This window comes from Pristiophorus japonicus, chromosome 7, assembly GCF_044704955.1.
Source record: "Pristiophorus japonicus isolate sPriJap1 chromosome 7, sPriJap1.hap1, whole genome shotgun sequence".
NCBI lineage: Eukaryota > Metazoa > Chordata > Chondrichthyes > Pristiophoridae > Pristiophorus > Pristiophorus japonicus.
In genome coordinates this window covers 126,669,447-126,692,522 of record NC_091983.1, presented here as the reverse complement: position 1 = coordinate 126,692,522, position 23,076 = coordinate 126,669,447, and the positions used below count along the sequence as shown (strand labels likewise).

The 23,076-nt window shown below is 44.7% G+C and overlaps 1 protein-coding gene across 2 annotated transcripts in view; it reads right to left on the bottom strand.

The window, feature by feature from the left end:
- man1a1 (mannosidase, alpha, class 1A, member 1) overlaps positions 1-23,076 on the bottom strand; it is a 590,495-nt gene that overhangs the window by 5,360 nt on the left and 562,059 nt on the right. For both annotated transcript variants that reach the window (XM_070885307.1, XM_070885308.1), the window contains exons 9-11: positions 16,034-16,253; positions 14,936-15,108; positions 13,038-13,153 (exon numbers count right to left, since the gene is read on the bottom strand). In XM_070885307.1, the coding sequence (XP_070741408.1) occupies positions 13,038-13,153; positions 14,936-15,108; positions 16,034-16,253 (509 nt within the window). The remainder of the gene's footprint in view (positions 1-13,037; positions 13,154-14,935; positions 15,109-16,033; positions 16,254-23,076) is intronic.

The following is a 23,076-nucleotide window of genomic DNA, read 5'->3' as shown; positions in this document are numbered from 1 at the left end:
TTCGGCCAGCCTCTGTGTTCACAGACGCCTGCAGGGGGGAGATGCTAAGGGACTTCTTTAGCGAGGGTATCAGTCATGCGGGAATTTTTCGCAAGTTAATTGAGACCAAGGACTTGACCTTGGAAGCGGCAGCGTTTTTGCTCAAACTTTCATGACGGGGGAGGAAGAGACGAAAATGATTTATGCGCGCAATTCTGCTCCGAACATGGCGATGGATCAGGGAGTCAATATCATCAATGCTACTCAGAGCCCCGCAGGCAGGCAGGGGCAGTCCGACATTTATCAGGCAGCAATAGACCCCAGAGCAGGATCTCAACAGAGACAATGGCAGGCTGAACGGACGTTCACGCCATCACAGTGGACAATGCGGCCTGGGATGGGGCCATTGACACCCACTAATAGGGTACTTAAAAGGTCAAAGGGACAGTCAGCACGGAATTCCTGGCCATAGTCCCTTTGTCCCTAACAATGGAAACTTTAACTCATGCTGGAGATGTGGGGGAAAACACTCAGCCAGATCTTGCAGATTCCAACAGTTTGTCTGCAGAAACTGCAATCTCAGTGGCCATTTAGCTCGAATGTGCAGAAAACCTGCAACCAGACTAATATATGAGACAGATGGATTAGAAGAGGGTTCTGTGAGGCAGGATAACTTTTCGGGCGAATCGATGGATGCCGAGGTTCAGCGGGTCCACGCGGCGAATATTCACAGTTCATACACCAAAACGCCACCAATGATGATGAGGGTTTTGTTGAACGGTATCCCAGTACGCATGGAGCTGGACACTGGGGCCAGCCAGTCACTCATGGGCGTTCAGCAATTTGAGAAGCTATGGCCACTCAAAGCCAGTAGACCCAAATTAGAACGTATTGAGACACAATTACGGACTTACACCAAAGAAATCATTCCGGTGCTAGGCAGTGCAATGATGGCTGTCACACACAATGGGCTAGTGAACCGGCTGCCACTCTGGATTGTCCCGGGCAATGGTCCCACACTGTTGGGGAGGAGCTGGTTAGCCGAGATGAACTGGAAATGGGGGGGGATGTTCACGCAATGTCCTCGGTGGAGCGAAGTTCATGCTCACAAGTCCTACAACAATTTGAGTCACTATTCCAACCGGGCGTCGGGACTTTCAAAGGCACCAAAGTAGTGATGCAAAGCACCCCGGACGCCAGGCCAGTGCACCACAAAGCCAGAGCGGTGCCGTATGTGATGCGGGGAAAAAAAATCGAGAGCGAATTGGACTGGCTGTTGTGAGAGGGCATCATCTCGCCTGTTGAATTCAGCGACTGGGCGAGCCCCATCGTTCCCATTCTAAAAGCGGATGGCTCTGTCAGGATCTGTGGTGACTACAAGGCCACCAACAATCGGGTGTCCCTACAAGACCAATACCCGCTCCCAAGAGCGGAGGACCTCTTCGCCACGCTGGCAGGCGGCAAGCTGTTCACCAAGTTGGACCTCACTTCAGCCTACATGACCCAGGAACTGGCCGACGAATCTAAACTACTGACTACCATCACCACGCACAACGGACTGTTCGTTTATAACAGGTGCCCATTTGGCATTCGATCAGCGGCCGCGATTTTTCAACGCAACATGGCAAGCCTGCTTAAATCCATTCCTGGAACAATTGTATTCCAGGACGATGTCCTCATCACGGGTCGAGACACCGAGGAACACCTCCACAACCTGGAGGAGGTGCTACGCCGACTCAAGAAGTCTAAATGCATGTTCTTAGCTCCTGAGGTTGAGTTTCTGGGCAGGAGGGTTGCTGCAGATGGGATTCGGCCCACCGAATCCAAAACAGAGGCGATTCAACGAGCACGTAGGCCCTGCAACACATCGGAGCTGCGTTCATTCCTGGGACTGTTGAACTGTTTCGGGAACTTTCTGCCGAACTTGAGCACGTTGTTGGAGCCGCTACACGTGCTCCTGCGTAAGGGTTGCGATTAGTTTTGGGGGGGCCGTTAGGAACGGGCTTTTGATCGGTCACGAAACCTACTTTGTTCAAACAAGTTGTTGAATCTGTATGACCCCTGTAAATGTTTAGTTCTGACTTGTGATGCATCGTCCTATGGTGTTGGGTGCGTGTTGCAGCAGGTTAATACTGAGGGTCAGTTACAACCTGTGGCTTATGCCTCCAGGTCGCTCTCTCCAGCAGAACGGTGATATGGGATGGTCGAGAAGGAAGCGCTTGCATGTGCCCATGGTGTAAAAAAAATGCATCATTACCTCTTCGGTAGGAAGCTTGAATTAGAGACTGACCACAAGCCACTCACATCCCTGTTGTCAGACAGCAAGGCTGTCAATGCCAACGCATCAGCTCGCATACAGCGGTGGGCCCTCACGCTAGCTGCTTATGACTACTCCATCCAGCACCGGCCTGGCACTGAAAACTGCGCTGACGCGCTCAGCAGACTCCCACTGGCCACCACCGAGGGGGAAGCTGAGCAAAGCGCTGAGATGGTCATGGCTGTCGATGCCTTTGACAGTGCAGGCTCCCCCATCACAGCACGCCAGATCAAAATCTAGACAAACAGAGATCCCCTCCTGATTAAGAAATGTGTCCTGACTGGGGATTGGGCACCCGCACACGGAGCATGCCCTGAGGAGGTCAGACCGTTCCATAGAAAGATGGATGAGCTCTCCATCCAAGCCGACTGCCTACTATGGGGCAGCCATGTAGTCATGCCCCAGAAGGGCAGGGAGGCATTCATCAGGGAACTCCACAGCGAGCACCCAGGCATTGTGATGATGAAGGCTATTGCCCGGTCACACGTTTGGTGGCCTGGAATTGATTCAGACCTGGAACACTGTATTCACAGGTGCACGACATGTGCCCAGCTGGGTAATGCCCCCAGGCCCCGCTCAGCTCGTGGCCCTGGCCCACCAAGCCATGGTCACACATTCACGTTGATTACGCAGGCCCGTTCACGGGGAAGATGTTCCTCATTGTAGTAGATGCGTACTCAGAATGGATTGAGTGCATCATCCTGAATTCATGTACGTCATCCACCACCGTGGAAAGCCTACATTCGATCTTTGCAACCCTTGGCTTGCTGGACATCCTGGTTAGTGATAATGGCCTGTGTTTCATGAGCTATTAATTCCGGGAGTTTATGTCGGGCAATGGCATCAACCACGTCAGGACTGCGCCATTCAAGCCGGCCTCCAATCGTTGTGGCGGCCATTGGATCTATATTCAGCTTTTTGACCACAAAAAAGTGTTCCAGTCTTATTAGCCCTTCAAACCTGAAAATTGCAGTCTTAATTGGGGCATTATTTCCATGGGAAATTCACCCTTAGGGTGATTGGCAGATGTCATTGTAGTACAGGCGCGAGGGAACGAGCGTATCGATGCTGCTTTGGAGAGGATGGCCGTGGCTCTCCAAGAGTCGACGGAGCGTCTAAGTGCTGTCATATCTGGTGGTTTTCAGACTGTGGCTGCTTGCATGCAGTCTCAGGTGGAGGTTGATCTGATTCCCCTTTGTTACCACTCGGAATGCTGAGCTGGGGTGACGTTTCCAGTCTGAGCCCCTGGATTGAGATTTCAGTTTATCTCTGTAAATCTCGGGATTTCTATTTCTATCTAGCTTTTTCCCCCTTTTCTCTTTATCTATTTCTATTTCTCCATTTCTCTCTCTCCCAATCTCTGTGTTTCTCATTCCCTTTCCTCACTTCTATCTCTTTCTCCTTTCTCTTTTGCTCTCTCTCACTTATTCTCTCTCTCTCTCTCTCTCCTTGAGTGCGGATTCTGTGCTGAACTCCTCCGGTCAATTGAAGAGGCTCCTGAACTTGTTGCTGAGCAATACGGAGCTGGCGTGATCTTGCCCCGTCTGGAGCTCGCTGATCTCCCCCAGATGATCTCTTACTAGACTTCTCTGGTGCCGACTCAGCTGCTGTCATTGAGCGAAACCAGCTCCGAAATCTCTGCCACTGTGCACTGGCCCTAAAAGCTGGCAGGGGCACCGTCAGCTAAAGGGCCAGCTTCTTAATGGCGAAAATGGGTCCGGGGGCAGAGCGGCAGCAGAGCGCACTTTTACCGCGTCACTACTGCAAAACCTCCCGGGCCTAATTTACGTCGAGGCGGCCAGTTGAGCCCAAAGTGGCGGCCACTCGATTTTGACGAATGGTCACCACAAACGGGCAGTAGCGGTCCTTCCCAGGACTGAATTTCAGGGCCCTTGAACTCTTATACCCTAATCCGTTTGTAACAAAAGCCAACATACCATTTGCTTTCCTAATTGCTTGCTGTACCTACATGTTAACTTTCTGTGATCCATGTACAAGGACACCCAGGTCCCTCTGAATGCAAATATTTCCCAGTCTCTCACCATTCAAAAAGTATTCTGTTTTTTTGTTTTTCCTACCAAAGTGGATAATTTCACTCTTCCCCACATTGTATTCCATTTGCCATGTTCTTGTCCACTCAGTCAGCCTATCTATAGCTCTCTGCAGCCTCCTCACAGCTTACTTTCCCACCTAATTTTGTGTCATCACCAAACTTGGATACTTTACACTCAATCCCTTCATCTAAGTCATCACCCTGAAGGCAGTGAAGTGGTTCAATTCACAAATGAGGACAAGATCAAGCTTATTGCTAAATAGCTCAGTAACAATCATGAGTGGAACGCAGCTACTTGGGTAAGGTACTGAAAGTGACTAGTGCCGACAGAAACATACCCAGTAAGGAATTTACACCTACATAGGGACAGGAGTAGACTATTTAGCCCCTCGAGCCTGTTCCACTATTCAATTAGATCATGACTGATTTGTAGTTCAAAATTTACCCAACAAAATCTATCCATCTCAGTCTTGAAAATTTCAATTGACCCAGCATTCACAGCCTTTTGGGAGAGAAAGTTGTAGAATTCCAATACCCTGTGTGAAAAAGTACTTCCTGATTTCACTCCGAAAAGACCTAGCTCTAATTTTAAAATTATGCCTTCTTGTTCTCGTTTCCCACGTCAGAGGAAATAGTTTCTCTGGGCTCAAGTTTTGGCCTGAGTTGCTCCTATTTTAAAAAATTTTTTTTTAGAGCAACTAGTTTCGAATGGAGTATCTTAGAAATTGCAATTCTCGGCATTTAGTTTGCTCCAATTTTAGTGAGTTAGAATAGTTTTGTTTTAGAACAGTTTTTTTTTTCCCCAAAAGGGGGCGTTACCAGTCACTTACGCCTGTTTTGAAAGTTTAGGCAGTGAAAACTTACTCCAAACTAACTTAGAATGGAGTAAGTGTAGATTTTTGTATGCTCAGAAAAACCTTGCCTACACTTATAAATCAGGCGTAGAAAACGAGAGATGGAGGGGAGTTTACAAACATTAAACACTTCACTTTTACAAATAAAGAGCCATTATCAATAATAAATGATAAATAAATCAATAACTCAATCAAAAAAAAATGTAAAAAACTAAAAAAATAATTTAAAAATCAATAAATAAAAAATTACATTTCTACTCACCTACTGCAACACCGGGAGCCCTCCAATAGCGTGCTGGGATGGAGCCCTCCCAGTGTGTATGTCTCTGTCTCTGTCTCTCTGTGTTTCTGACAACGAGGGGGGGAGAGGAGTGGGGGGGGGGCGCAGGGAGGGAGCAGGGGGAGAGGAGCGGGGGGGGAAGAGAGGAGGAAGGAGAGGAGGAGAGGAGGGGGTGGGGTTGGGGAGGAGAGGAGGGGTGGGGGGGGAGAGGGAGAGGAGTGGGTGGGGGGAGAGGGAGATAGGGGGTGGGGGGAGAGGGGGTGGGGGGAGAGGGGGTGGGGGGAGAGGGGGTGGGGGGTGGGGGGAGAGGGGGTGGGGGGAGAAGGAGAGGAGGGGTTGGGGGGGAAGAGAAGAGAGGAGGGGGTGGGGGGGAGAAGAGAAGAGAGGAGGGGGTGGGGGGGGAAAAGAGAGGAGGGGGTGGGAGGGAAGAAGAGAGGAGGGGGTGGGAGGGAAGAAGAGAGGAGGGGGTGGGGGGGAGAGGAGGGGGTGGGGGGGAGAAGAGAGGGAAGAGGCTGAATTGGTGGGGGGGAGGGGAGGGGGCAGACCGAGCCCCTAAATGGCCCGTTTAATGGTCCAAAGTTTCCACATGATTTGCTCCTGATTTTTTAGGAGCAACTGGTGTAGAACGGAGTATCTTAGAAATCGGAATTCTCGTCATTTAGTTTGCTCCAGTTCTAGTCAGTTAGAACAGTTTCACTTTGGAACAGAATTTTTTTTTCAAAAGGGGGCGTGTCCGGCCACTTACGCCTGTTTTCAAAGTTTCGTCAGTGAAAACTTACTCCAAACTAACTTAGAATGGAGTAAGTGAAGATTTTTGTACGCTCGAAAAAACCTTGTCTACACTTTAGAAAATCAGGCATAGGTTACAAATCAGGCGTAGGGAATGGTGGGGGGGGGTTTAAAGGGAAGTTTACAAACATTAAACACTTCAGTTTTACAAATAAAGAGCCATCATCAACCAATAAATCAATCAAAAAAAATTAATAAATAAAACATTTTCTACTTACCGACTGCAGCACCGGGAGCCCTCCAACAGCGTGCTGGGATGCCCCCCCCCCCCCGCCCCGCAGTGTGTCTCTGTCAGTGTCTCTATCTCTCTGTCTGTATGTTTCTCTCATTCTCTGTCTGTCAGTGTCTGTGTTTCTGACAGCGAGGTGAGAGGGAGGAGGGGGGTAGAGGAAGAGAGGGGGGGGAAGAGAGGGGGGGAGCAGAGGGAGGGAAGGGATAGGAGAGAAGGGGGAGGGATGGGGGAGAAGGGGAGGGGGGAGAAGGGGGAGAAAGGAGATGGGGGGAAGGGGAGGAGATGGGGGGAAGGGGAGGAGATTGGGGGGGAGGGAAAGAGATTGGGGAGGGGGGGGTGAAGGAGATTGGGGAGGGGGGGAAAGGAGATTGGGGAGGGGGGGAAAGAGATTGGGGAGGGAGAAGGAGATTGGGGGGGGAGAAGGAGATTGGGGGGGGAGAAGGAGATTGGGGGGGGGAGAAGGAGATTGGGGGGGAGAAGGAGATTGGGGGGGGGAGAAGGAGATTGGGGGGGGGGAGAAGGAGATTGGGGGGGGGAGAAGGAGATTGGGGGGGGGGAGGAGAAGGAGATTGGGGGGGGAGAAGGAGATTGGGGGGGGAGAAGGAGATTGGGGGGGGGAGAAAGGAGATTGGGGGGGGGAGAAGGAGATTGGGGGGGAGAAGGAGATTGGGGGGGGAGAAAGAGATTGGGGGGGGAGAAAGAGATTGGGGGGGGGAGAAGGAGATTGGGGGGGGAGAAGGAGATTGGGGGGGGAGAAGGAGATTGGGGGGGGGAGAAGGAGATTGGGGGGGGAGGAGGAGATTGGGGGGGGAGGAGGAGATTGGGGGGGGAGGAGGAGATTGGGGGGGGAGGAGGAGATTGGGGGGGAGGAGGAGATTGGGGGGGGGGAGGAGGAGGAGATTGGGGAGGGAGGAGGAGATTGGGGGGGGGGGAGGAGGAGATTGGGGGGGGGGGGAAAGAAGGAGAAGGGGGAGGGAGGCTGAATGGGCCGGGCCCGAGACTTCGGGCAGGGCCCGTCCCCAGCACCAGATTTACAGGTAGGTGGCGTTGGGTCGGGTCGGGGGGAGCACGGGTCGGGGGGATGGTGGGAGGGGGTTCGGTTCGGTTCGGGGGAAGGGAGGGAGAGGGAGGTCAGGTCGGGGGGAGGGAGGTCAGGTTGGGGGGTGGGAGGTCAGGTCGGGTCCAGTCCGGGGGCTGGGGGGGGAAGCGGAGGTCGGGTCGGGTCCGGGGGGGGGGGGGGGGTGGAAGCGGGAGTCGGGTCGGGTCCAGTCCGAGGGCGGGGGTCGGGTCCGGAGGTGGGGGAGTGGGGGGAGCGGGAGTCGGGTCGGGTCCAGTCCGGGGGCGGGGGGGGGGAGCGGGAGTCGGGTCGGGTCCAGTCCGGGGGGTCGGTGTCAGGTCCGGTCCGGAGGCAGGAAGCGGGAGTCGAGTCGGGTCGGGAGGAAGCAGGAGCTGGCCGTGGGAGGCAGCCTTATGCACGCAGCCCCAGTGAGGCCATTCGGCCAGGGCTAGGGGCTGCGTGCTTCGGCCCCTCCCACACAGTTTTGGGCGCCTGGAGCTACTGAACATGGCCACTGTAGCGCATGTGCAGAGGTCCCGGCACTGTTTTCAGCGCAGGGACCTGGCTCCGTCCCCTACAGCTCCTGCTGCATTACGCCGAGGGCCAGAGGACCTGCAGGGAGGTGGAGAATCTGGAGTTTTTTTTTAGGCGCACTTTGTGGCGCGAAAAACGGGCGTCCAGGTCGGGACTACGCCGTTCTAGGCGCGGCTCGAAACTTGGGCCCATAGTTTGTAAACTTCCCTTTAAACCCCCCATTCCCTACGCCTGATTTTCTAAGTGTAGACATGGTTTTTCTGAGCGTACAAAAATCTACACTTACTCCATTCTAAGTTAGTTTGGAGTATGTTTTCACTGCTTAAACTTTCAAAACAGGCGTAAGTGGCCGGACACGTCCCTTTTGAAAAAAAAAAATCTGTTCCAAACTGAAACGGTTCTAACTGACTAGAACTGGAGCAAACTAAATGCCGAGAATTGCAATTTCTAAGATACTCCATTCTAAACCAGTTGCTCCAAAAAAACAGGAGCAACTCGGGCAGAAACTTGGCCCCTAAAAGAGGCGGCTGCATAAATAGTGGATGCATTGTTTGCGGTCTTCCAAAATTATCCTAAATTCTAGAACGGTCCCACCGGATTGGAAAGTAGCAAATGTAACCCCGCTATTCAAGAAAGGAGGGAGAGAGAAAACAGGGAACTGCAGGCCAGTTAGCCTGACATCAGTCATTTGGAAAATGCTGGAAGCCATTATTAAGGAAGTGGTAACAGGGCACTTAGAAAATCATAATATGATTAGGCAGAATCATCATGGCTTTATGAAAGGATAATAGTGTTTAAAAATATATTAGTGTTCTCTGAAACTAGATAAAGGGGAACCAGTGGATGTAGTATATTTGGATTTCCAAAAGGCATTTCATAAGGTGCCACATAAAAGATTATGCAAGATAAGGGCACATAGGGTTGGGGGCAATATATTAGCATGGATGGAGGATTGGCTAATGAATAGAAAACAGAGAATAGGGATAAATGCGTCATTTTCAGATTGGCAGGCTGTAGCTAGTGGGGTGCTGCAAGGATCAGTGCTTGGGCCTCAGCTATTTACAATCTACATCAATGACTTAGATGAAGAGGCAGAGTGCAAAGTATTCAAGTTTGTTGACGATACAAAGCAAGGTGGAAAAAGTAAGCTGTGAGGAGGGCACAAAGCCTGCAATGGCATATAGACAGGTTAAATGAGTGGGCAATAAGGTTGCAGATGGCGTATAATGTGGGAAATGTGAGGTTATTCACTTTGGTAGGAAGAATAGGAAATCAGAATACTTTTTAAATGGTGAGAAACTATTAAATGTTGGTGTTCAGAGAGATTTCGGTGTCCTCGTACAGGAAACACAGGTACAGCAAGCAATTAGGAAGGCAAATGGCATGGTGACCTTTATTGCAAGGGGGTTGGAATACAAGAGTAAGGAAATCTTGCTACAAATGTACAGGGCTTTGGTGAGACCACACCTGGAGTACTGTGCACAGCTTTGCTCTCCTTATCTAAGGAAGGATATACTTGCCTTGGAGGCTGTGCAACAAAGGTTCATTAGATTGATTCTTGGGATGAGATGGTTATCCTATGAGGAGAGATTGAGTAGATTGGGCCTATACTCTCTGGAGTATAGAATATGATGTGATCTAATTGAAACATACAAGATTCTGAGGAGGATTGACAGGGTAGATGCTGAGAGGTTGTTTCCCCTGGCTGGAGAATCTAAAACTAGGGGGCATAGTCTCAGGATAAGGGGTCAGCCTTTTAAGACTGAGATGAAAAGAAATTTCTTCACTTAGAGGATTGTGAATCTTTGGAATTCTTTACCCGGAAGGGCTATGAATGTTCAGTCATTAAGTATATTCAAGGCTGAGATAGTTAGATTTTTGGACTCTAGGGGAATCGAGAAATATGGGGATCAGGCGGGAAAGTGGAGCTGAGGTCAATGATCAGCCATATTACTGAATCGCAGAGCAGGCTCGAGGGGCCAAATGGCCTACTCCTGCTCCTATTTTTTATGTTGTTATGGTAGTCTCACCTGCAACTGTCTTTAATAGGCCCATATTCCACACACACTTACTCTTGGCCTTTATAGTTTTTTGCTGTTAGCTTTGATACCACTTGCAAGCTTTTTTCCCCCATAGTCCCTTCTGATCACTTTGTTGATTTTTATAGCTCTCCCTATCCAGTGGATTTCAAATTTTTCTTGTATTTGTGTGAGCCTTTTCTTTTAGCTTGTTACTGTCTCTTAATTCATTTGTTGACCATTATTTAACTATACAAGTGGGTCTTTTTGCCTTTTAGTGATATGTACTGGTTTTCATCAAAGAAATTTACAGCACAAAATGAGGCCATTTCAGCCCATCTTGTCCATGCCGGCCGACAAAGAGCTGTCCAGCCTAATTCCTCTTTCTAGCTCTTGGTCTGTAACCTTGTAGGTTACAGCACTTCAAGTGCACATCCAGTATTTTTTTTTTAAATGTGGTGAGGGTTTCTGCCTCTACCACCCTTTCAGGCAGTGAGATCCAGACCCCCACCTCCCTTTGGATGAAAAAAATTCCTCTCAAATCCCCTCTAAACCTTCTACTAATTACCTTAAATTTACGAAGTTGGTGAGCACAAAACATGTGTTTCATTAAGAGTGATCAAGCAGTGGGTAAAGTACAAGTAAATTTAAGACACAGCAAAGGATGCAAGAATCTGACGGGAGTTGTCTACAGACCTGATAGTGTGAGATGTAGTGGGGATGTATACATTTAGAGATCAGTGATGCATGTAACAAAAAGAATGTGGTTATCATAAGAGATTTTCATTTTCACATGGACTGGGAGAAGCAGAACCCCTTAAGTAGTAAAGACAGTTAATTTCCAGAATATATTCATATGTTTTAGAACTGACAAGAGAACAGGCATGATGGGCCAAATGGCCTCCTTCCGTGCTGTAAATTTCTATGATTCTATTCTTTGATTCTAGATTTTCTGTCATGCATATATAATTGTAGGGTGTCTATTTTAGATTCTATCACAATAACCTGAATTGCCACATCCTGGAAGAAAACAGTGATGTTTGATCGACAGAATATTTAGAATAATAAGCAATGATCTAAAAAAAAAGGAAACTCCTCAAAAAGGTTGTTGGAAATCTATACTCAAAAAATGAAATTGAATAGAACACAACTACTCAAGTGCCGTTGTAAGTTGAAAATCTTTCATGTACATTTCACAATCACACCAAAAACTAGGCCTGGATTTTGCAGTAGAAGTAACAGTGAGGCTATCAGCTCTTGTCGTTTTTAAAGTGTAAATTGGATAGCAACTTCTGCAGACTGCACATGCGCATTAAAATGCAGAAATCAGGAAGTTGCTGTCTGAGTTGTCTCGGTCTTTCACAAGCTTCACTGTAACAGTATCTCGCCGAGAGACTCGCCATTGAAACAAACGGAATGGCATGAAGATGATGTACTTAATTGATAGATACCCACTAAACATGCCAGATAAAGTTTGGGCTTGTCCATTCCACTAAGTAATTTTCTTTATGGCGTGATAAATCATAATTACTGACAAACTTCTTCTCTGACACTGAAAAATAACTTTTTGTAAGAGTGGAGTCTCATTCCTTCAACTTTTAATTATTGTTGCAGATATAAAAAATATATATATTTAAATTTTTTCTTTCAATCTTTTATCTCGCTTTCTCTCTTTTAATCCCATCTTTCTTTCCCTCTCTATTTCTCTTTCTGTACCCGATTTGACATTGAATTAAATATTCTTAACTGTCACTTCCTGGGTCAGATTCTATGCTGCTCATTAACGATTCTTCATCTGATTGGTTAAGGAGATACACAGTTGCTTGGCCTGTTCACACAGGTCCCGGATACCCTGTAGAGAGGGCTGCGCCAAAATGGCTCTCTAATCACAGCAGGTTCCAGTGCAAAAGTCCATAGAAAGTCTGTGGGCAAGTGCAAGGAACGGTGTTTGCCACTGACCACAAAATCCAGCCCATTGTCTCATTCTGCAAGAGCCTAAAAATGATCTTTGCAGTCCATAGCGGAGCTTCAGGCAAACAATATTAACATGTAGATTCAGGACATTGCAGAGAGTACCATTGAGATTTGGTAACGCTGTGAAAGTTTTTGTTTTGTTAAAATCCCGCAAAAAATTTCCATTGTTTTTCTATGCAGGGGAAAATATTCAAACTGTAAAGAATCTGCTTACTTCATACAATACCTGTACACAGATGCATAAGTAAATGAATGCAATATTTTTGTTTTCTTCCATTTGTATTTTCACAATGGCAAGCAAGAAGTCACACAAAGATCGATATAAGTATAAGTCATTGTCATAACAGACCCTTTTGTTACAAAACTAACAGGGAAAGAAGCAGTACTTGTAACAGGAATTGTTTGAGAATAATTTGAGAATACCAAAATCCTTCACAAAACTAAACAATGACATTAATTATTTAGATTCAATTCATACAGCTTCAATCATTATGATGAAGAAAAAGATGACAGATGGAAGTGGCCATCTGAGAATTTTACATTTCTATGAAAACATTTCATAATGCATACATAAGCACTTTTAATTGAGTCTGATTGTAGTTGAACTACTTATTATAATACATGGGAAGCTTCTTCCTGCTTTTACATCCACAGAACGAGGTTAGAATAATTAGCTGACATTTTAGATGATAATAAATTATATAACTTTCACCTGAGTTTCATTCTTTTCACAGCTTGACTTCTGAATGCAATTACGATGCCTTTCACCAGTCAGAATTGGAGACTGGCTCTTAGCCCAATATTACTTTTGTAAAATAATTGTATACCTCTTTTTAGATCTTACTCTATATATATTTCCAGTTGTCAGTGCTACAAATGGTACTTACAGACTTTTTGAAAGATAAGTGGCACTAAATTAATGAGTTTTCTCCTTCTACTTTTATACTTACTTTAGAGTTTCTGCGAGAAAGAAACTCTGCTGCACATCATCATGAGTTGGTTGGCTGGAATAAACGTCTCTAATCCCAGAATATCCAGCAGCTACTCTGCAGATCTTTTCTAGTGCCTAAGTTGGGAAGAACACTATATAATTGATGACTCTTTTGACAAAAAATGTTGCTGTATCAGTTTAACAAAAAAAAAAAATCACATTCAATGTTCTTTTCAATCTCAGTACCTTCAACATTAACATGCTGAAAACTTGCAGCAAATACCCAAATTTACTATGTTAATATATTGCTTACAAAAAATTGATTTTCTCTGTGCAAAACCATTCCTATTTATTGCAATGCAATTAAATTGATCAAAACTTGAGGTGAATAGCATAGATGTATTTAAGGAGAAGCTAGATAAGCAAGGAGAAAGGAATGGAAGGATATGTTGATGGAGTTAGATGAGGAGGGTTGGGAGGAGGGGTGGAAGGAGGTTGGTGTGGAGCATAAACTCCGGCACGGACCTGTTGGACTGCATGGCCTATTTCTGTGCTGTAAATACTTTGTAAAACTTCATTTTGACAATAAAATGTTTTTTTTAAAGGCAGAATTTATGGGGGAATTGCTTTACTATTAATACTGTTCATTAAAAATGAGTACATTCATACTTGGTGAACATATGGACAAAAGTCACATGCTTGAGACAAGTCTCTTTTTTTCCAAGTAAAACTGATTATTAGAGGGAAATAGATAACAATGCATGTGAAAATATGGTCGCTTCATCTTGGGGAGCAGGGGTTGAACACAACCAAGATTGATGGATGAAGGGCACCTCTCTCTGCCAATGGCAAAGGACCAACTTGATAGGAGTTTAAATGCAGTCCTTGTGCAAAAAGTCCATTGCACAAAGCTGCTTATAATTCTTGGCTAATTTGTCAATCTAAGTGAAGTGGGTTAGAATGATGGCTCGTGTAGGAAATTAAAACAATTAATCTGGTGCAACAGGTGCTATTCTGCACTAAGAGACGCAAGATGTATTATTGGGGCACAGCAGAGAGCTATATCTAGCATCCCACCTGTAAGTATTAACACCAGCACTGGGATCAAAATTCAGAAATGTATTCCAGTTAAAGCACCACTATCCTTTTCCTTTATAAGCTAAAAAAAAATAATTAAACAAAAATTATGCTAGTAACAGTCCCAAGAAACTTTGTTAATATATGCAAATATATCCATGGAAAGAATTGAGAGCCAATTTCACAAATGCGTTCCACTAGTGGGGAGCCTCACCTGCTGAGAACGCACATTGGGAAATCATGGGCCGCTCCCCATAATTTAATTAAAATGATGGACAGAAAAGAGTGCATTTGTCATTTCTCGATATGCATTCCCAGTGGGCTAAACAATTGGCTCTTTAATAAAATCCTATACTACTTTTAATATTTTGAGTCCTTGAGACATTAAATCGAGGCCCCTTCTGCTCTCTTAGGTGGACGTAAAAGATCCCATGGCACTATTTTGAAGAGCAGGTGCATTATTCCCAGTGTCCTAGCCAATATTTATCCCTTAATTAACATAACAAGAAAAAGATTATCTGGTCATCATCACATTGCTGTTTGTGGGAGTTGCTGTGCACAAATTGGCTGCAACGTTTCCCACATTACAACAGTGACTACACTCCAAAAGTACTTCATTGGCTGTAAACATCGTGAAAGGCGATATATAAATGTAAGTCTTTCTTTCTCATGGTATGAAGGCCAGATCTAAGGACAGCTAAATTATAAAAAATAAACCCGTGTTTTAACAGCAGTTTGTGCTACTACTCAGAATCATGAAGATACAACTTTTATGAATAGAAAAAACACATTACTGCCAAATATGTGCTAGCCTACTAAAGTAGGGAGAAATACACATACCTGAACAGCTTCCCAACCCCATTGCCTGTACTTGGGGTCATGGGTGAGCCTCCACATGTACATGTATGTCTCAATGACTTCGGGACGTAGAATGTAATATTTCTCATTCTGTCTTGTTGCAATAGCTTCAACACCTCCATCAAACCTGAAAGCCTCAGGACCCAATTTTGTGGCTAGAAATTAAGTGCAGGCACACAGAATTTAACCATACAATAAATACATTTCAGCTGAAATGCAAACACACAACAAATTAATCTGCTCCAAAACTTTTACTTATCAAACTTGAAATGTATAACTTTCAAAATTATTCCCCTCAGAAAGGTCAATTCAGAAATTACATTAAAAAAGCTTGAATACAAATACAAGAACACAGAAATTTCCATGAATAGAAAAGGTTTATTATATTACAAGGTTTAAACAGAATCTTTAAAAACTGAAATTTTATTCAAAACATGTGGGGAGGGAGGTGTAAAACATAGAATGTTGAAATAATGTTAAAGGTCTGACATTTTTTGTGTTCTTGATTATCATTTGCAATTTTCAAATTGCAGCTAGGATAGGAGGAGTTTGTGCGGGGTGCCAAAGACGATGGCTTCGGTCTTGATGTTTAATTTGTTTCCTGGAGGAAATTGCAGTTCATCCAGGGCTGAATATGGGACAAGCAGGCTGACAATAGAGAGGCAGTGAAGTGGTTGGCAGAGATGGTGGAGAAGTAGTGATAATGCATCACTCTGCGATTAGAGTAAAGATGTTAGTTATACAACTGACTAATTGACCCATTGACTAATGGTAATTAGCTTTAACCACACAGTAGATTGTTTTATGGTATTTCAGATTGTATGAGAAGGGTTCCACCCTCTTATTTACACTGCTAACCTAGACAAGCTCATAGAACTATATAGTTTCCTTGAGTTTGATTTCTTGTTCATATTATTTCATGTGTCAATAATAGACACTTGGAGAAGTTGGCAACAAACAACCGGGTACCCTTGGAACTATGCCCAGCAAAGAATCAGCATCTTGGAGAGGGAAGAAAATTGTTGAGAATAAAAGTAAATGAACTTCACCTGTCAACTCACATTAAAAGATGAGCCTTACCTGTGCGATCATAAGACTCATGGCAAGTACGTGCAATTTCAGCAGCCAGTTCCATATGATGACCACTTCTTTCTTCAGACACACCATCTGCACCAAGTGCAAACATTCCTCCAGCGAAACAAGTCAGATGTCCCATCTTGTGCTCAAGTAATCCACCTTTCCATTCAGCAATATATTTAAGGCCTCCATTGGATTTTCTAATCAAATGGGTCTCAATTGCCTAAGTGAATAATAAAATGTTGCTTATAAAGATTTTGCTGCAATATAAACAATCAATCTAGTCATAAGCAACCTTCTCATATTAGCATGATTCTTTCACTGTAGGATTTACTGCTATTGACAGTTTTATCAGGGTTAGCAATATTTTGGCCAATTTGATTTACTGTTCATTTTTCTCCCATAAAGAACCATCCATTGCTGAGAGCTGCAGTGATGCTGAGATTACAGAACACAAACAATTAATGCCTTTTCAAATTCATCTAGCAAAACATTCCAATCATCTATTTGCTGTCAACTGTTTAACATTCAAATTAATATAGTAAAAAAAAGAATTCAAACTCTAAGCCTAAACATCTGCATTATGAAAAAACCCATTAAAAATAACAAAAATCCCTTCCAGCAGCTGTATTCAAACGTGCTACAAAAAAATCCAGAATGCTGCAAATTTGCCTGAATTGCTGAATTAATGTATGCCTCTGAATGAAGAAAGAAAAGGTAGATGTTCAATTTTGTTTGAAGAAACAACTTGCTTTTATATAGCACTCATCCTCAGAACAAGCCAAAATGCTTTACAGCCAATGGTGTACTTTTGAAATGTAGTTACTATTGTAATGTACAGCAAAGAGCATTGAGGCAAGCAACTAGATAATCTGTTTTAGTTGTGTTGGTTGAGGGATAAATATTAGCCAAGACATTGGGAGAACTTCGCTGCTCTTCTTTGAATAGTAGTATGGGATCTTTTATGTCCAAACATGAGGGCAGATGTCTCAGTTTAACATCTCATCCAAAAAATGGCACCTCCAACATTGCAGCACTCTCTCAGTACTGCACCTAAGTGTCAGCCTACATTATGTGCCCAAATCTCGAGGGGAGCTTGAACCCATGACCTTCTGACTCAGAGGTTAGAGTGCTATCACTGAGCCAAGGCTGACAATAGTACAACTTCTCAATACAACTGGGCACAGTACTATCCAATTTATAAAAAAAAAAGGAACAAATGCACGATTGGCAACATTGACTTTAGAATACAAGTGATGTAATTATAAAGATCATTTACTGGGCAAACATAGTACTTATGACCAGAGACACTGGATAGAAACATTCTCATCTATAACCTGCAACAAGTGCCACTCCTACTCCAATCCCCACACCAACCTCAACAGTCAGTGTGCAGGTTGACCTACAGGCTGAAGAGTCCCAAGCCGGGCCTTCCGCAACCAAAGGTTTTCAAGGGCTTCCATTGCTGTCTCCTGGGAGTATTCCCCCCCACCCTCCGCCAAAACAAGCGGAGTGCCCTACCTGAGACACTATCAAAAAGCTTGGGCTCACCGGGAATAGGGCTAAGGTCAAGGGCAGGCAGGGGCACGGCGGTGTTTAAATAAGGGGGGTGTGGGGGGGGTGGATGGGAAAGAGATGGTTGCAGCTGAAGTTTGTTTGCTGCTGTTGTTGTTGTGCTGTTCTTTTATTGTTATTTAAGTGATGTTAATTGAAAAGTTTAAAGTTTAATATAACATTTTTTATTAAAGTTAAGTGCCAAGTGTACAAATGTTTAATAAACTGCAAATTATTTTTTCAACTAACCCAACATTTTTTTTCAACTAAACCAAAATTATGTACGTTATTTTTTCAACTAAATCAAACTGAGGTAGTGTCTCATTCGCAGAATTACAGGTGGAAATAGTCAACATGGTGGGATACAATGATCAAACGTGCCGTTCAGCTTTCATGCAAAGCAGTGAAGTATCAAATGCAGACGCAAGACTGTTGCAATGGCGTAACATGCACGAGGCCTCCTCCCCCGCCATTCGACAGGTTGCAGTGGTTCCTCGTCCTCCTCATCCCCCCTCAACCCCCCCTTCTCGCCTGAGCTGGTTCTGCAATATCCTCCAGTGGGAATACCTGTTCCCTCATGAGGGCTAAGTTGTGTAGCATGCAGCACACCACAATGAACTCAGCGACCTGCTGAGGGGAGTATTGCAGGCAGTCTCCAGACTGGTTCAGGCATCGGAGACGCTACTTGAGCACTCCAATTGTCTACTCGACGATGTTGCGTGTGGTTATATGGTTATCATTGTAGCGACGTTCAGGTTCTGTCTGAGTGTTCTGGAGGGGGGTCATGAGCCAGGCGGTGAGCCCGTAACTTTTGTCCCCCAGCATCCAGCTGTGGCCTTGTGGCTGCTGCTGAAACATCTCTCCCTTTAATCTCGTTTGGGGTAAAGCCTCCTCACCATAAGTCTGTGACCTCTTTGATTACGCAGATAATGCTGCCGAATAAACCTTCCTCGATGATAAGGCAGGACAGCATAAGCACGCTCCACATATGGCAAAGATAGAATAGCCCCCATTCTTTAAATGTCCTTGAAAACAAATTATAAACTCAGAAAAAGCTTAATCTGTAAATGCAGTCTTCCTCTAAAAGCTTTAACTCCGCTCCGTTTTCCAAGATGGTGCCTGCCGTTGACATTTTACAACTTTGAAAAACTTTTCACACTAAAAATAGTTTCCTATAAAATAAAGTTATTATTTCTTCAAAGTGGCAATTAAAAAAAATACCAGCTAATTCGGAGTGTGAGGACGCGAGTTAGCTTTAGCGGGCCCACTGTAAACAAACCAGTGATTGGATTTATGTTGGAGAGAACTGTAAGAAGATAAAAACCGGTCACTAGAGTGGAGACAGACCGAGGGTCACGAATGGAGATACTTAAGGTAGTGAATTGATCTGACACGTAAAATAGTCCAGATTAAGAGAGCTCATCAGTATTAGGAGATTCTGAGGAATCAGGAGTTCTTCTGTCTTATGGTATGGATTGTAATATTAACCGATTATATAAAACTCACTTATGTATGTAAAGCACACTTATACATTCGCTTACATTGGGTTAAGAAGAGGGAAGCAGCAATGCCTGATGGTTAATGAACCATCCGTTGGATTAACCTTAGAACAGACTTATGGAAGTGTACATATTCAGTACAGCACAAGGACACAAATGTTTGGAAACATACATTATAGCAGCATGGGAACAGAATGGTACTGACTGGTAATTTTGACTAGAGTTCTTGGGAGAGGAATAAGGAGGCACCACCCTGGAAAACAAAGTTAATCAACACGTCATGAGAAACTGAGGAAAAGTTGACACCATGGGAGATGGACAGGTGGGGTAGAACCACTCAGCCAGTCTGAGCAGCAAGCCAATCGGTGGTTTTATAGAAGGGTCGCACACCTTGAAAAACTGTATAATTGTAATTGTAAAACCTCTGATCGGGGAAGTGTTCATTGGAACCTTCCCGATCAAGTTCGAATAAAAACTGGTTAACCGAGGTCTAATCTGAGTGATTCCGTGGTCGCTATGCAATATGGGCAGGTGTTGATTCCTTATATCAGGGAGTCCACTTGAGGAAGAGAAGTCGTCTTTTTACCGCAACAATTGGCGCTGCGATAAGGGTACAGACGCTCTGACCCGGATGATGTGGCAGCTAGCAATCGCAGTGAGTATGTTTCTGTACCACCTGTAGAGCTGTAGCATTGACGGGAAAGGAGGTAATCTCTATAAAGAATTAAGACGGGGTAATCTGTATAACTAAATTATAGCGAACCACGGAAGGACGAAAACCAAGATAGGGTATAGGTGTATGTCCTGAAGCGTGACAGGTGACACGGTAATAACAGGGAGAAGCCTGTATTAATCGTACGCGGCGCAAGCAAGGAGGAATACAACCTTAAGGGGGGTGGGACCCCAAGATGTTAAGGAAAAACTGGCCAGTGGGATAAAATGAAGACCAAGGGTGGTCTCTGAGCTATAGGCCAGAAGGGTCTCGAGTATAAATGCTAGCAGGAAAGAATGTGGAAAATAATAAAAATTTACGAGTTAAAACCGACACAGAAGCTGCAGCCTTTGTGCTGAGAAAAAGAAACAAAGATGTTTAACTGGAGGAAGGCCATCAAAATATTAAGTTAGGATTCAAAAGGAGGGGGGGGGGGCGATGAGTCTGTATGTTTGTTCTAGCTCCCCCACTTTTCGGATATGTTCATTGTGCATCTGGAATTGAATGCACAAAGCACGGGTTGTTTATCAAAAGATAAAACATGCAACCTTAAAGTTAGATTGCTAAAAGGAAAACAAATTGAACGTTTAGTTAGAAAAAAAAAGATTTTGCGATTGTCTTATATAGTTTAAATTAACAATGGAAAAAGACGTAATTTATTGTATGCTATTTGATATTGGCTGTGAAAAGGATATTGGTTTAATTGGAGGGTAATTAACCAATGAAAACCGGATTTTCATTGTGGCCACAGTGAAGTTCCAGTTTTGTTTCAAAGTGTGAATATTAGAAAAGAGATAAAAGACACTGTTCATAAAAGTTGTCGTTTGGTTGTTTGGAAAATGCTATTTTAAATTACAAGAAAGTTTCACTTCAGTAAAGGAGAATTAAATTTCGGGTTAGAAAACCTTTTTAAAATGGATGTCGTATTCGGATTTCGGGAAAGGTTTTTTAAAAAAATTACGCAAATTCACGTATTGATGTCATGCCTTCTTACAAACCTGCAAAGGAGTTAACCCTTTCCACTGACAGCTGTTTTATTTAGTTCACTAAACAACTTTAGCATCACTGCATGGAATTAAAAAAATTACTGGACATTATTAATTTGGGTTTCTTAACTGGAAGTGAATATTTTCCCACGTGCCAGAAGGAAAATAAAATTGTAAGGTTATAAAGAATTTAAAAAAAATGTGTAATCTTTAATATGGAAAGAGTGAAGTAACATATCTAGAATACATCATAACATAAGGGAAAAGACAAATGCCCAAGGATAGAAAGGAGGCTATTAGATTGATACTAAAGCCAGGGACCGTGAAAGGGGTCAGGCAGGTACTAGGGCTTTTCAACTCCTGCAGAAATTTTATCCTCGAATATGCCGAGATGGCCCAAGCTATAAAGGACCCGTTGAAAGGGGGGAAACCCTCACAAGATCAGGAAACGGCATTTGTATAATTAAAACAAGCTCTCACAAGTGCTCCAGCCCTGGGATTACCCGACCAGAATCCATACCTACCACAGTAAAGATCATAACGCAGTGATGACTCAATTACATGGTGACAGGCATAGGCCAGTGGCATAGTAATGTCGGGACATGTTATCCTACATATCCAGCATACCTTAGTAGAAGTGCTTAACACAGGAAGGCTAAAACCGGTATCCGACGTACGAAGGGCTAGATGGGAAGCAATGCTCTTACACCCCCCCCACGGGACAGTAACAATAAAAGACAACTATAACAACAATGCAGGGTGGATCATTATGCAGGGAGAGGAGCATCAGTGTAGCCCAACAGGAAAAGACGAGGGAAGTAGTCAGGCTAGTGAAACCCTGCTTGAGGAAGCAGACATGGATGTATATGTAGATGGGGTCTTGGCGCTATATCAACAGGACACCACGGACGGGATAGGCTGTGATAGATAGCAGCGGACAGGTTAGAAGGGAAGGATGGTTAGAAGGGAAGGATGGTTAGAAGGGGACCTATCGGCTCAAGATGCTGAATTGGTGGCTCTCACCGAAGCTCTTTGAGGATGGCTAAGGGAAAAAGAGTAAACATCGATACAGACAGTCGGTATGCTTTTGGAGTAGTACATGATTATATGATAGCCTGGAGTAGACGGGGATACATGACTTCAGGAGGAGGGACAATAAAACACGTGGATATGGTTAAGAAATTAGTGGAAGTCTCCCTCCTTCCCCAAGAGTGTGCAATGGGCAGACGAGGCAGCCAAGGGGGTGGCGGAGACAGGTACACTGGCCGGGGAAGCCCAGGTCGGAGCATGTACAATTGGGCCTGAGGAAGGAAACCTGATTAAGGTACAGGGAGAAGCCACTCCACAGGAAAAGGAGGGGTGGAAGCAGAGAGGTGCCCAACAAGGGACCGACGGGGTATGGAGGACAGATGGGAATTTATACGACGGGTATGTCCATATAGGGAGAACCAACATGATAAGCTCGATGTCCAGATGATGGTGGTCATAGAATCATAATGGCACAGAAGGAGGCCATTCGGCCCATCGAGTCCATGCTGGCTCTCTGTAGAGCAATCCAGAAGAAAATGCGTAGAGATATAGAGAACCACTGTAGAAGGTGCCTGACATGCACACAATACAACCCAGGGGTAAAGTAAAGACTGTGACCCCTGGTTTTGGACTTCCCCAATATCGGGAACATTCTTCCTGCATCTAACCTGTCCAGTCCCGTCAGAATTTTATATGTTTCTATGAAATCCCCTCTCATCCTTCTAAACTCCAGTGAATACAGGCCCAGTCGATCCAGTCTCTCCTCATATGTCAGTCTTGCCATCCCGGGAATCAGTCTGGTGAACCATCGCTGCACTCCCTCAATAGCAAGAACATCCTTCCTCAGATTAAGAGATGAAAACTGAACACAGAAAGGACTCTGGGAAAACTTAGATTTTACTGGACCATTACCCAGCAACAAGGGGAAGACATACTGCCTAGTTATAATACCCCCATGGGGAATGCCACTACAGCTGGACTCAGATCAAGGTACACACTTCACAGGGAAGATCGAAGAGACTGGAAAGGGATGGGTAGACAGGTTACCCAGAGTACTGATGAAACTCAGGGCAACCCCTAGTTGGATGACAGGACTGACACCCTTTGAATTAGTGATCAAAAGGGCTATGAAACTGTCAGAAATCTTGGTTACAGGAAGCAAGAACGTTGGATCTTATAAAGACAGGATACGGAGGTTTGTGATGGAACATTGTAAGAAGTTACATGATTTAAAGGCACAGGCTAGAGACCAGCAAGTAATCAAGG